We start from the raw sequence: 11,063 nt of genomic DNA on the forward strand, positions 1-11,063 counted from the left end.
GGCTTGTGCTTCTGCCAGCCTGGGCAGGGGGGGATGATCCCCAGGAGTGTTGCTGAATGCATCTACAATCCCCCCTGAAAAACCAATCTGGCAGCAGCAACCCCCAAACCTCAACCTCACCCCAAACCTCAGCACTGGGAAATGGTGGGAAGGGAAACTTCAATATGATTGTCATGGTAAATGAAGAGAACAGAATAAAAGAAAAATCAAGATGTAATTTGGCAGTTTTCCATGTCAGTTTTCCCATTTCCCTCCCTCGTGCACTTTCTACAGGAGCAATCTGTCCTTTCCCTGAACGCTGAGCAATCCCAGCACTAAACTAATCAATATTAATAGCGATGGGTTTGGGAGGGGGGAGGAGGGGAGAGGAGAGGAGAGGAGAGGAGGGATTACCCTGACCTTTTTCAACTCACACTGCCTCAGACGGCCACCAAGCAGCTGAAGAGAGAGCAGCCAGACGGTAATGCCATGTGGTTTTAGTAGCTTTTCTTTTTTTTTTTTTTTAATTTTTTTCCTTGTGAATATTTACTCTGTTGTCTCAGTGCAGATAGCAATGAAATCTGATTTTCTGCAGGAAGGAAAAAATATAATTATATCAGCCATCTCCGGGCCAAGCCTTGCCTTGATGGGAAACTCCACTGAAATAAGGGGAATAATGCCCAGGCTGGATTTTAACTTGAATTTCTTCATAAAAAGAGGAATTGGATTAGGGAAGTTTTGACAGGTGAAATGCTGGTGTGCTTTGTGGAATTCTCTTTATTATAATAGAGTACAATCAAAGCCATTGAGCTGTGACTGGGATATGGAGCAAGAGCAAACAAAGGGCTGGGGGAACCGGTCCTCTATTGTTATGTTCAAGTGTCCACAGCAGCCCAGGGGATGGATGTACGCAGTACAGGGGGCTCAGAATGAAAGACAAATCCTATTAATTAAAAGAAAATCATAATTGAAGCTCTTTGTTCCTGTTGGATTGGGGTTTATTGTAGATTTTCAGTTAGCAGCATTTCTAAAATACAGGTTTATGTCAGGGGGCACTGTGGATTACAGGCAATTAATAATTGTCTCTTTTATTACTGATTATTCTTGTTGCCATGTGCAAAATATGATTTTTAGAAATTGCATCTGAGAAATCTAGGGAAAATTCTATTTATGTCTTTCTTCTTTTGCTCTGAAAGAGCCAAGCCTCAGGGAAAGGTCCCAGATTGAGTGTTAGGTTTGTGGAGGTTTTTGAATAAACATTTTTATGGTATTTTAATATATTTTCTCTTGAGGAGAAAATGCTTTGCAGATGGCTGGTATCACAGCACTAGCTAATGAAGCCATGGGTGTGTTTTCCCTTTCTTTGTCAGGACCCATCATGTCCGACAAACCAGATTTTGCAGAAATTGAAACATTTGACAAGACCAAGCTGAAGAAGACAGAAACCAGAGAGAAAAATCCACTGCCCACTAAAGAAAGTAAGTGCTTATGAGGCTATTTGAAGTACGAGTAGCAAGGACATAATCCATATTGCAGTTCATATGCAAAATGAATACTAATCACAGGATTACAGGCTCAAACTCATCCCTGACTTTAAGTGGGGATAATACTAAGACTCTATGCTGGGCTTCCAAGGATATCAGTAATTATAACTAGCAGTGCATTTTGTCTGAAAAACCCTTTCTGATGGGATTGCTCTTGCTTCTGCTAAAAGCAAGAGCAGTGTTCCCAGTGGGTGCTGGTAACAGGATCAGTCTGTTTGTAATTACCTTGTTACCAATCCCCCTGGAGGCTCAGGGGACCCTTTGCCCATCCCTGGCAGGCCAGGCAGCATCCCCAGAGGCTGCTGGGCTCTGCATTTAATGTTATCAGGCAGATGAGCTGCTGCCTCCCACTGGTACCTGCTGTCAGCCCTGGGCAGGAGACCTGCAGGCACCTTCTCTGGGAATAAGGCAGCGAGCAAACCCATCATCATCCTCATCTGGCAGGCAGTCTCCCTCAGGAAAGCACCCCTGAGCTGTTCCCATGCGGGGTCCTCTCCCATACCCGCTGTGCACAGGCAGCCAGATGAGGCTGGGATTCATGTGCAGCTTCAGACATGAAAAGAGCTTTTGGAGCAGGTTTTGTGAGCAGTTTCCTTCAGAAGAGAATTGCTAATCACTGTGGATGTGTGTGCTCATAGCCATGCACACGCACAGGCTCAACATTAAATACCTGGTTTTCCCCCTGGTTTTTCCCCTGGTTTTCCCCCTGTTTTATTATCCTTGCCAATGCTAAAGCTGTAAATACAAGAGGAGCTTTGCACACCATGAACTGCTCCCTTCTAGGTATGGGAAGGAGTTGTCATTTCCAGGGTGATCAAAACAACCAATTATGGATTTCATTCTCTGGCTTTGAGTATGACCATAGAAATTGGTATCCTGCAGAACCATTATCATTGAATCACAGAATGATTTGGGTTAAAAGGACTTGAAAGATCATCTTCTTTCAACCCCATACCGTGGGCAAGGACATCTCCCACTAGATGAGGTCACTCCAAGCCCTCTAACCTGGCCTAGAACAGGGATGGGGCAGCCAGGGCCTCACCACTCTCACAGGGAAGAATTTCTTTCTCACATCTAATCTAACCCTGCCCTCTGTCAGTGTGAAGCCATTCCCTGCTTTTCTGTCACTCCAGCCCCTTGTCCAAAGTCCCCCTCCAGCACTTTTGCAGCTCCTTTTGGTGCTAGAAGGGATTCTAAAGTCTCCCCAGAGCCTTCTTTTCTCAGGCTGTACACCCCCAAAACTCCCTCAGTCTGTCTCTATAGGAAGGCAGAGTTTATTGCTCATAAACAGTAAAGTTTACTGATGGTGTTTTTGTTTCCTGTTTTTCTGCCAGCTATTGAACAGGAAAAGCAAAGTGAAAGTACAGCCTGAGCACAAAATTGAAGATGTGACTGCTGCTTCTTCAGTGGGGTTTTGGCTTCTGAGTTGGGTTGTTGTTTTATTTGGTCCCTCCCACCCCATATTTGTTGCCCATTTATTTTAGGAAACATTTTTTCATTTAATGTTCCCTGGAGAAGTTTGTTTTGTGTTTGTTGAAGAAGATACTATGTATTTGTATTCTTAAAATTTTAATTCCAAGTTCTGTATCAACCCCATTACTTGGCAAAAAAAAGAGCAATTTGCATAGAAATTGTTTTCCTAAACCTCACAATAAACCGTTTCTTCTGACCAAATGTCTTTGAGCCTTGCAGAAATCAAGTTTACGCTGCAACTCTTACCAACATCCTTCCCCCTTTGTTTGCATTTCCTCAGCAGCTCGGGGCTTTGGGCAGGTTGGGAAGGGTCACCCCAGCACTCTCAGGGCCCTTGGCTGGAGCCCAGCCCCTCTCCATGCCCTGTATCCTTACCCCAGCACTCTCAGGGCCCTTGGCTGGAGCACAGCCCCTCTCCATGCCCTGTATCCTTATCCCAGCACTCCCAGGGCCCTTGGCTGGAGCACAGCCCCTCTCCATGCCCTGTGCACTCCCAGGGCCCTTGGCTGGAGCACAGCCCCTCTCCATGCCCTGTATCCTTATCCCAGGCACTCTCAGGGCCCTTGGCTGGAGCACAGCCCCTCTCCATGCCCTGTACCCTGTGGAATCACAGAGCCCCAGATGGCACCAATCCACAGGAACCCCCCTGAGTGCCCTCGCTGCAGCCTGGAGACTTCACCCCCATCCCTTGTGGCACTCAAGGTGTTTCATGGGAACCCTGAGGGACAAACTGTGGGTGCCAGGAGCTTTGAACCCCCCAGCCTGGCAGCAGGCATGAGGGGAAGCCACTGGCCTGCTTCAGTCTTGCCCAGCAGTAGATTAGAGGTTCCAGAGACAAGTACCCACTTACAAATTCCATGCCAAATTGATGGCTGGGCTGAGGACATATTCAAATTAACATTCCAAATGAAGAAAAGGGCTGCACCACCCTTTCCAGAGCTTTTTTATCTCTCTAACTTGCAAAGATCCAGTCAACCTTGTGATAACTGCAGCACAAACACAGCCTTTGGCCCATCTCATACCGAGCAATACAATAATGAGGGAAGGTGGAAGGAAGAAAGAAAATTAAGCATTGCATTGATTTTTAGGGATGAGAGAAAGATCTTTAGCAGCACAGGGGTGTAAGACACAAACCTTCAAAGCAAGAAAAGATTCCCTACCTCTTCATCACTGGTGGACCAATAGCATCCTCACTGGTCTGCAGAGGACTAGGCAAAAATAGACTCTGGTAGCAGCTCAGGGGACTCTCAATTACATGGTATCACATTATCTCTGGAATTAATTTGCAATCATATTAGAAAAACAAATGCTTACTCTGGGCAGATAAACTGCTGTCCCTGGAGCTTTAGTTTGATCCTACTTGTGCTGTGAAGTGAGAGCAGCTCTGTGTGCTTCAGCAGGGTTAGTCTGGGCTTGTACCTGCATGAGGTGAGGCAGGGAGCAGCCTCCAGGCCTCAGGAAACAAAAGGGATTGGCTGGGGTGAGGGACAGAAAGCTCTTGTTTGCTTAAGGGCTGTTTGACACTTGACATTGGATGTGAATAGTCAGAACTGCAATTAAAAGTAGCAGTGGATCCACAAGACTGTGACCTCTGGTGGCAACAGAAAATAACCAGAGGTGACCAGGAGACCAAAGGAAAACACAGAGCAAGAGGAGCAATGATTTCTGCCAGAGCTTTGCTAATGTGGTGGTGTCCAAAGGGATGAGATAGCTGCTTCAATCCATGTTCACCAGTTCAATACTGATGATGTTTTCATTTAATGACCAAGGTTTTTTTCACATTCTCATTTGAGGAGCCCTTGGCACCTGACTCAAAGGGGTATTTATTTTCAGGTCAGCTGGATTTACTAATACTGATTTTTTTATAAAAGGAATGCAAGAGGTTGAGCAACAAAGAAAACAGTGCTCTTTTCTTTGTGACTCATGGCCTCCCCTCACCCCTGCACACTTCAGGGTCAAGGAGCCTCTGACATTATTCAAATATTTGCTTTGATGATGGTTCCTTCATGGAGGAAGCATTTAGAGATAGCACTTAGAGCAACACCACCTATGGAAATCTGTAGAGTTCCTACTGTTCAACCAGATTCATTCAACCTGTTCCTCTGCCCAGGATGGTTTTTGAGCTCTGTATTGCACTCAGCAGTAAGGCCACAGATGAGTCTTTCTCCTTGGTTTTGTCTCACGTGATGATCTCCCTCCACCTCTGCCAATGCAGAGCATCTGCCAGCTCACTCAGCAAATACACTGTAAATCACCAAAAACCTCTTTGGCATCACTGAAACTGGGGCAGGTCTCTGTGCCCACAAGTTCTCCCAAAAATCAAAGGCCTGGGCTGTGCCCTCAGCCTGCACTTTTTGGGCAGAAGGGAAGGGAGGTCTGGCCAAAGCAAGAACACAACAGAGATATTCTCCTCTTGTGTTTGCAAGGTACAAAGGATTGGCAGCACAGCTCAGGTTTGCCCAAGCACTTGGCTCAGGGCTGCTCCTGGTGCTGCTGCAGGGCTCTGTCTCCCCCCAAAAAGCCTGCTCCCAGTTTAGCTGTTCGAATTTAAAGCCTGAAACTGTAAAACCAACATCTCTGTGCTTTTATCCACACATCTCACCCCACTGAATAGGCTGAGAAGAACTTTAGTCACATTCCCCACCCCAGGATCTGACTACAAAGGCTACAAACACCTGCTCACCTGGAAAAACTCCTCAAGGTTAAAGGCCAGATGTTCCCAGCTCTCCCCCACCTGCCCCAGGTGGAGCATGGCTTTATGGCAGGGCTGGGGAGTGCTGCTTTCACAATCAGCAGTTCAGAGAGGCTCAAAGTTACAAACACAGAGCTGCAGCACTCTGGTTTGAGGAACATCCCTCTCTGCTGCTGGGGGAGACCATTTCAACCCAGGAACTGCATCAGGAGATTAAAGTTTGTCAAGAGCAGGGACAGGTTTGGCTCCCTGTTATCTTAAGAGCATTGAAGGCCTTATCTGTGGGGCAAACTGGGGACACCAACCAGGAAACTGCTCATTACTTCAGGCTGAGAGAGGGAATTTTCATCCTTCCAGGCATTACACAAGGAAATATTTGTTGCTGCCATTGAGAGGGAGATACAAGCAGAGCCAAGCTAAGCTAAACCAAAGCAAACACCTTACCCACACCTAAGAAACACCTTCTGGGTGTTAACCTGACCTTCACTCCCTGGAAGAGCATCTTCCAGCTCCAAGGCTCCCCAACAGTCACCCAGTCCAGGAACTGAGGCCCTTTCCTACCTCCATGGTGATGGGCAGCTGAGCTGGAGACAAACTCATCAATAAACAGAGCCAGTTCCAGGTGGGAAACTTAAATATTTCTGCCAAGTAGCAGCAGTCCCTTGCTGTTATGTAAAGGTACAGAAATGAGGTATTACCTTGCAACTCCTCCAAAGGAAAAATGCCTCCCATGCTAATGCAGTTACAGCAAAGAAAAATCATTATATGCAGCTGAACATTATATGCAGATAAACACCCACCTTGTTGGCATCACCATGAAGCCAGCTTTGCCCCCTGGGTCCCAGGGATAGGGCCAGGCCTCTCAGGATCTTGGCCAGGTCCACCTGCCCCTGTGAGTCACCTCTGATTGCTGTGCACAGTTGCAGCAAGCCCCGGCCGGGCAGAGAGATCTGCATTCCTGTCGTGGTTACACCAAAGTGAGTTGATTTAATATATCTCATTAGGCAGGCATTTGATAGCAGTGAAAGCCAGGCAGAACAAGCCCTGAGCCTGGTTCTCCTAGGCAGAGGGCATTTGTGTGTTCCACCACAGCTGGAGCCTGGTGAAGGCCCTGCCAGCCCCAGCTCAGGTACCACGGCCGAGTCTCAAAGCGCATGTGGGGCCTTTTTCAAATATATTTGGGTGTTCCTCTTATTTGGGTCATTAGCCCCAAATGTGACTGCTGAGACATGCCACAGCTCCACAGTCATGAGGGCAGTGGGTTTTGGCCAGTGCTTGGCCACCACAACAAAAGCTGGGATGCCCATGTAAGGCCAAGGCTGGAGAAGTCTTTGGAAAATGCCTTTGTGTGTTTGTTCTGCCCTAAGAGCTGGTTCTGATGCAGCAGAGACCTCTCTGAGATCTGAGCTGAGAGAGGATCAGGGAAAGAAACCAGGGAGAGATGTGAGCAAAGGAAGATCTGCAAAAGCTCTGTGGGATCAGGAGTCTGAAGCACACCACGTGGGAAGGAGGTCAGGGCTGGGAGTGCAGCCAGGGAGGTGCCCACGGCAGCAGAAACCCCAGGCAGAAGAAGCCAGGGTGGTTCTCATGCCTCTGCCTGGCTCACCCCTTGTTTTTCCAAAAACACAGGGTGAAAACAATAGTCTTTTGAAAAGCACTAACCTTCTGGTGCCAAGCTGGGGGAGCCTCCCACACTGTGCAGGGGCAAACAAAGGCTCTGTGTCCTCCTGGAGCCCTGGCATGGGCAGCAGCCCTGGCCTCACCACCTGTCCCTGCCCACCCAGGGCACCGAGGTGTGTCCAGCAGCACAGCCTGCAGCGAGAGCACGCTGGGGCTGAGCCAGGCGGGCTGGGAGCAGGTGTGCTGGGGGTTCCTCAGCTCCAGCCCAACGCTGCTCAAACTGACAGCAGGGAAAGCTCTGCTTCCATCTCCTGTGCCCGGAGAGGCGGCTCCGTGTGCTCCTGCCTTGTCAGGAGCGCTGGCTGGGGAAGGAACAGTTGCTGGGGATGGTTGGTGCACATCTTGTAAGCTGTGCTGACAACAGCTCTTGACAACTCCTACCATCAACTGCAAATCTCCCTTTGCTTCAAGGCCCGGGGCCAGAATTCATTCAATCTGTGGGGAATTGGGAAGGGAGGAAGAGGAGGGGGGAGCAAAAGGGGGGTTCTAGTTGCTCTGGTCAAAGGGACACGTGAAAATGAGGTCTCTTAAGGCTCCAGCAGTATGCACTGAACAAAAATAATGAGAATTTTCAAAATTTAAAAAAAAAAATCAGGAATTTTAAGCTGGTCTCATGAATTCAGAAGCCAACTCAGTATCAAATTTTTGATTTGGCGAAGTTGCAACAACAAGGGAGGAAAAAAATTGTGTGTGACTCCAAGTGGGTGTTGTCAAACAGCATCTTGTTTGGGGAAAATAATCCTCCTTGGTCTGCTTTGTGTTCTCATGATGCTGGAAATAATTCTTCTCCTCAGAGAGAAGAATTGGGGTTTTATTTTTCTATCTAATCACGGGAGCTACCTCAGGTTATGCCTGACCACAGCTGGTCCCCCCATCCTTGAGCACACTGGGAGGAGTCACCACCACAAAGCGTTAAAGAAACACGTGTGCAGGTCCAAAATCACACATTTCATTTAGCAATGAAGAAATCAGGCATGAGGAGCCTTGGCTGAAGGTGTGTGCCTGTGGGGCTGAGCCCGAGGGCAGTGATGGAGGCAGCAGGGATGCCCTGGGGCAGCAGCATCACTCCCACTGCCAGGACTCTTCTCTCCAGGGAGCAGGAGTAGCAGTAGCTATATTGTAGTATTGCAATAGCTCCATAATGGCTTTATAATAGCTCCAACCTCCTCACTGCTCCCCCAGATTCCCTGTTTTATTTCTGTCCTCTCCAGGCTCATTTCAGTGGGATCTGGGTGCCCCAAGGCCGCGGTGCTGCTCATGGACTGCAGCACAGCCCTCAGCCGGTGCCAGCACGGGCAGCAAGGAGGGAAGAGGTGTCACACAGCGTGTGCCAGCTGCAGCCCCTCGGGCTGGCAGACATCCCCAGAACGCCGATGGCTTTGGGGGCATCAATCCAGAGCCAGATGGGGGCAGTGACAATGAAGTGACCCTGGGGCAGGCGGGTGCTGCTGGAGGATTGCTCTTGCCCAGATCCATCGCAGAGCACAGAACCCACATGAACCACAGACACACAGCAGAGGGCTTTTTTTTTTTTTTCCTCAATACATCCTGAAAATCCCAGGGTTTGCCCAGCCAACCCTGGGCATGGAGAACCCCGCAGGGGCTGTACGGGCAGCGGGATTGCTGCACAGCTTTGGGTGCTCGGCTGGGGACACTGCGGGCTGTGCCACCCCCTGTGCCCCGGGCACTGCCAGCGGGCACGGTGCGTGCGGGACGGGCTGGGGACGGTGTGCGGTGCGGGGATGTCCCACAGGGGGGAGCCTTGTCACCAGCCTGCGGGGACACTGCTCGGGCACTGCCCGGACACTGTGGAGACATTGCGGGGACACTGCGGGGACACTGTGGGGACACTGTGGGGACACTGCGGGGACACTGTGGGGACACTGTGGAGACATTGCGGGGACACCGTGGGGACATTGCGGGGACACTGCAGGGTCACTTCAGGGACACTGTGGGGACACTGCGGGGACACTGAGGGGACACTGCAGGGACACTGTGGGGGCATTGTGGGGACACTGCCATCCCCAGCGTCCCCTCCGCTGCCGGCCCCTGGGTTGGTCCCGGTGCTGGGGCTGGGCTCCGTTTCCACCCCCCAGAGTCAACAATGCAAAGCCAACCGTGTTCATCCTCACGGGGCAGGGCAGAGACCCCTCCAGGGCCACCACGGCTCAGGTGTTCAGAATTCTGGGATTTACCAGAATACGATCAAGGAAATCTCTTTTAAAGGGTGTCATTCAGCCCATGGAGTGTCCTAACAGCTCTCTGTGCCTGGAGGATGCTGATGGGCTAAAGCCCTGACTAAGAATCCCAGCTTAGACATTCCCATTGGATCAACTTTAAACTGAACAAAGACCTAAAACTGGTTTAGTAAAACCAGAGACTTGCAGAGAGCTGTCATCCCACTCTGAGCTCAGGTGACACCAGAGCTGTCTGCTCCTGCCTCAGAGATGGAGAAGTGCATGGCACTGCCAGACTGATGGAAGCCAGGTATGAACATGGCAGCAGTGCCCCGCTGCACTGAGAAATAGAAATACAGAGCTCAGCCCAGCTTTGTATCTTCAAGACAGGCAAAACAAGAGGGGTTTCCTTAGGGGCAACCACAGCAAAGTGCTAGAGCCCAGGTGGGCACCACGGGGTAACAACTCCACAGCAGCTCAGGCTCCCCACTGCCTTCGTGGGCAAAACTGGTGCCAGAAGCAATTTTTCTCCTCACTTTGTTTTTCCCAGAAAAACTCAAAGAATTTTTTTAAGTTGCTCTCAGCCCAGATTCCTCCAGAGGAAGGCACAGCTTTCTGCACTTGGAATCACCTCTGTCCAAAGAAACAAAGACAAGTTTAAAGAAAATATTCGTGGCTCAAATCACCATTTTCTTCTGTGAGTTTCAAAACCTCCCACAATGAGTGTGCCAGACAGAGCCAGCAGCAACACCCATATCATCCAACTCAGAATTTAAGATCTTTGGGCTTGATCTGTGACATGAAGTGGATGGGGGACAGGAGGGGTGACTGAGCCTCAGCCACAAAGGGGTAATACAAGGACCCATGCTGGGAAAGGATGGGGAGCTCCAGATGAGCCAGGTTGTAATCAGTTAATTTAACTTGAGTTTGGCTAGGAATAATTAAGAAGGATGTGATAATTTTCCTCTGTATCAAGTGCCCAATCTCTTCCTGGACAGGCTTTCACCTGGGAGGTGACACCTTGCCAGGACAGAGATCTGGTCCCTGCATGCATGCCCAGGCAGTAACCTATCAGCTGCACTGATTCTGTTTGCATGACACTTCCTTTAAAGAGGGAGAGAAAAACAAAACCCTTGTCCCTGCTTTATAAGGCTGCTGTGTAAACAGCCCTGTGGGTTTTGGGGGACACACCTAGAGGAGGCAGGTGAGGTGAGGCTGATGAGGTCACGGGGCAGCCAAGTGCTCTCAGAGCTTTCCCCAGAGATGGGCATTGCTGCTGGCAGGGTGAAATCCCCCTCAGCCACTGTCCCCAGTCACCTGGGCTGGAGGGGTCCTGACCCATCTCCCAGCCCTTCCTCCCCACTGCAGTGGGGCCATACTCATCCACCTCCTCCTGACACATGGTGAGCCCACAGCAAGTTAAATCTACATCTTGAGCCCCTTGCTCTGGCTCTTGTTGATGGAATAAAAGTGTCCCCACCCCCATTTTCTCTATTTTCTCATTTCTAGCCTAAACAC

At 49.7% G+C, this 11,063-nt stretch overlaps 1 protein-coding gene across 1 annotated transcript; it reads left to right on the forward strand.

Moving 5' to 3' along the window:
* Positions 1–350: 350 nt before the first annotated feature.
* LOC118692101 (thymosin beta-12-like) lies at positions 351–3,201 on the forward strand. Its single transcript, XM_036391711.1, has 3 exons — positions 351–460; positions 1,350–1,457; positions 2,858–3,201. Exons 2-3 carry the CDS (start codon positions 1,358–1,360, stop codon positions 2,893–2,895), a joined length of 138 nt encoding a protein of 45 aa, XP_036247604.1. The 5' UTR covers positions 351–460; positions 1,350–1,357; the 3' UTR covers positions 2,896–3,201.
* The last annotated feature ends 7,862 nt before the right edge of the window (positions 3,202–11,063 follow it).

The sequence above is a fragment of the Molothrus ater genome, chromosome 15 (assembly GCF_012460135.2).
Source record: "Molothrus ater isolate BHLD 08-10-18 breed brown headed cowbird chromosome 15, BPBGC_Mater_1.1, whole genome shotgun sequence".
NCBI classification, from domain to species: Eukaryota; Metazoa; Chordata; class Aves; order Passeriformes; family Icteridae; genus Molothrus; species Molothrus ater.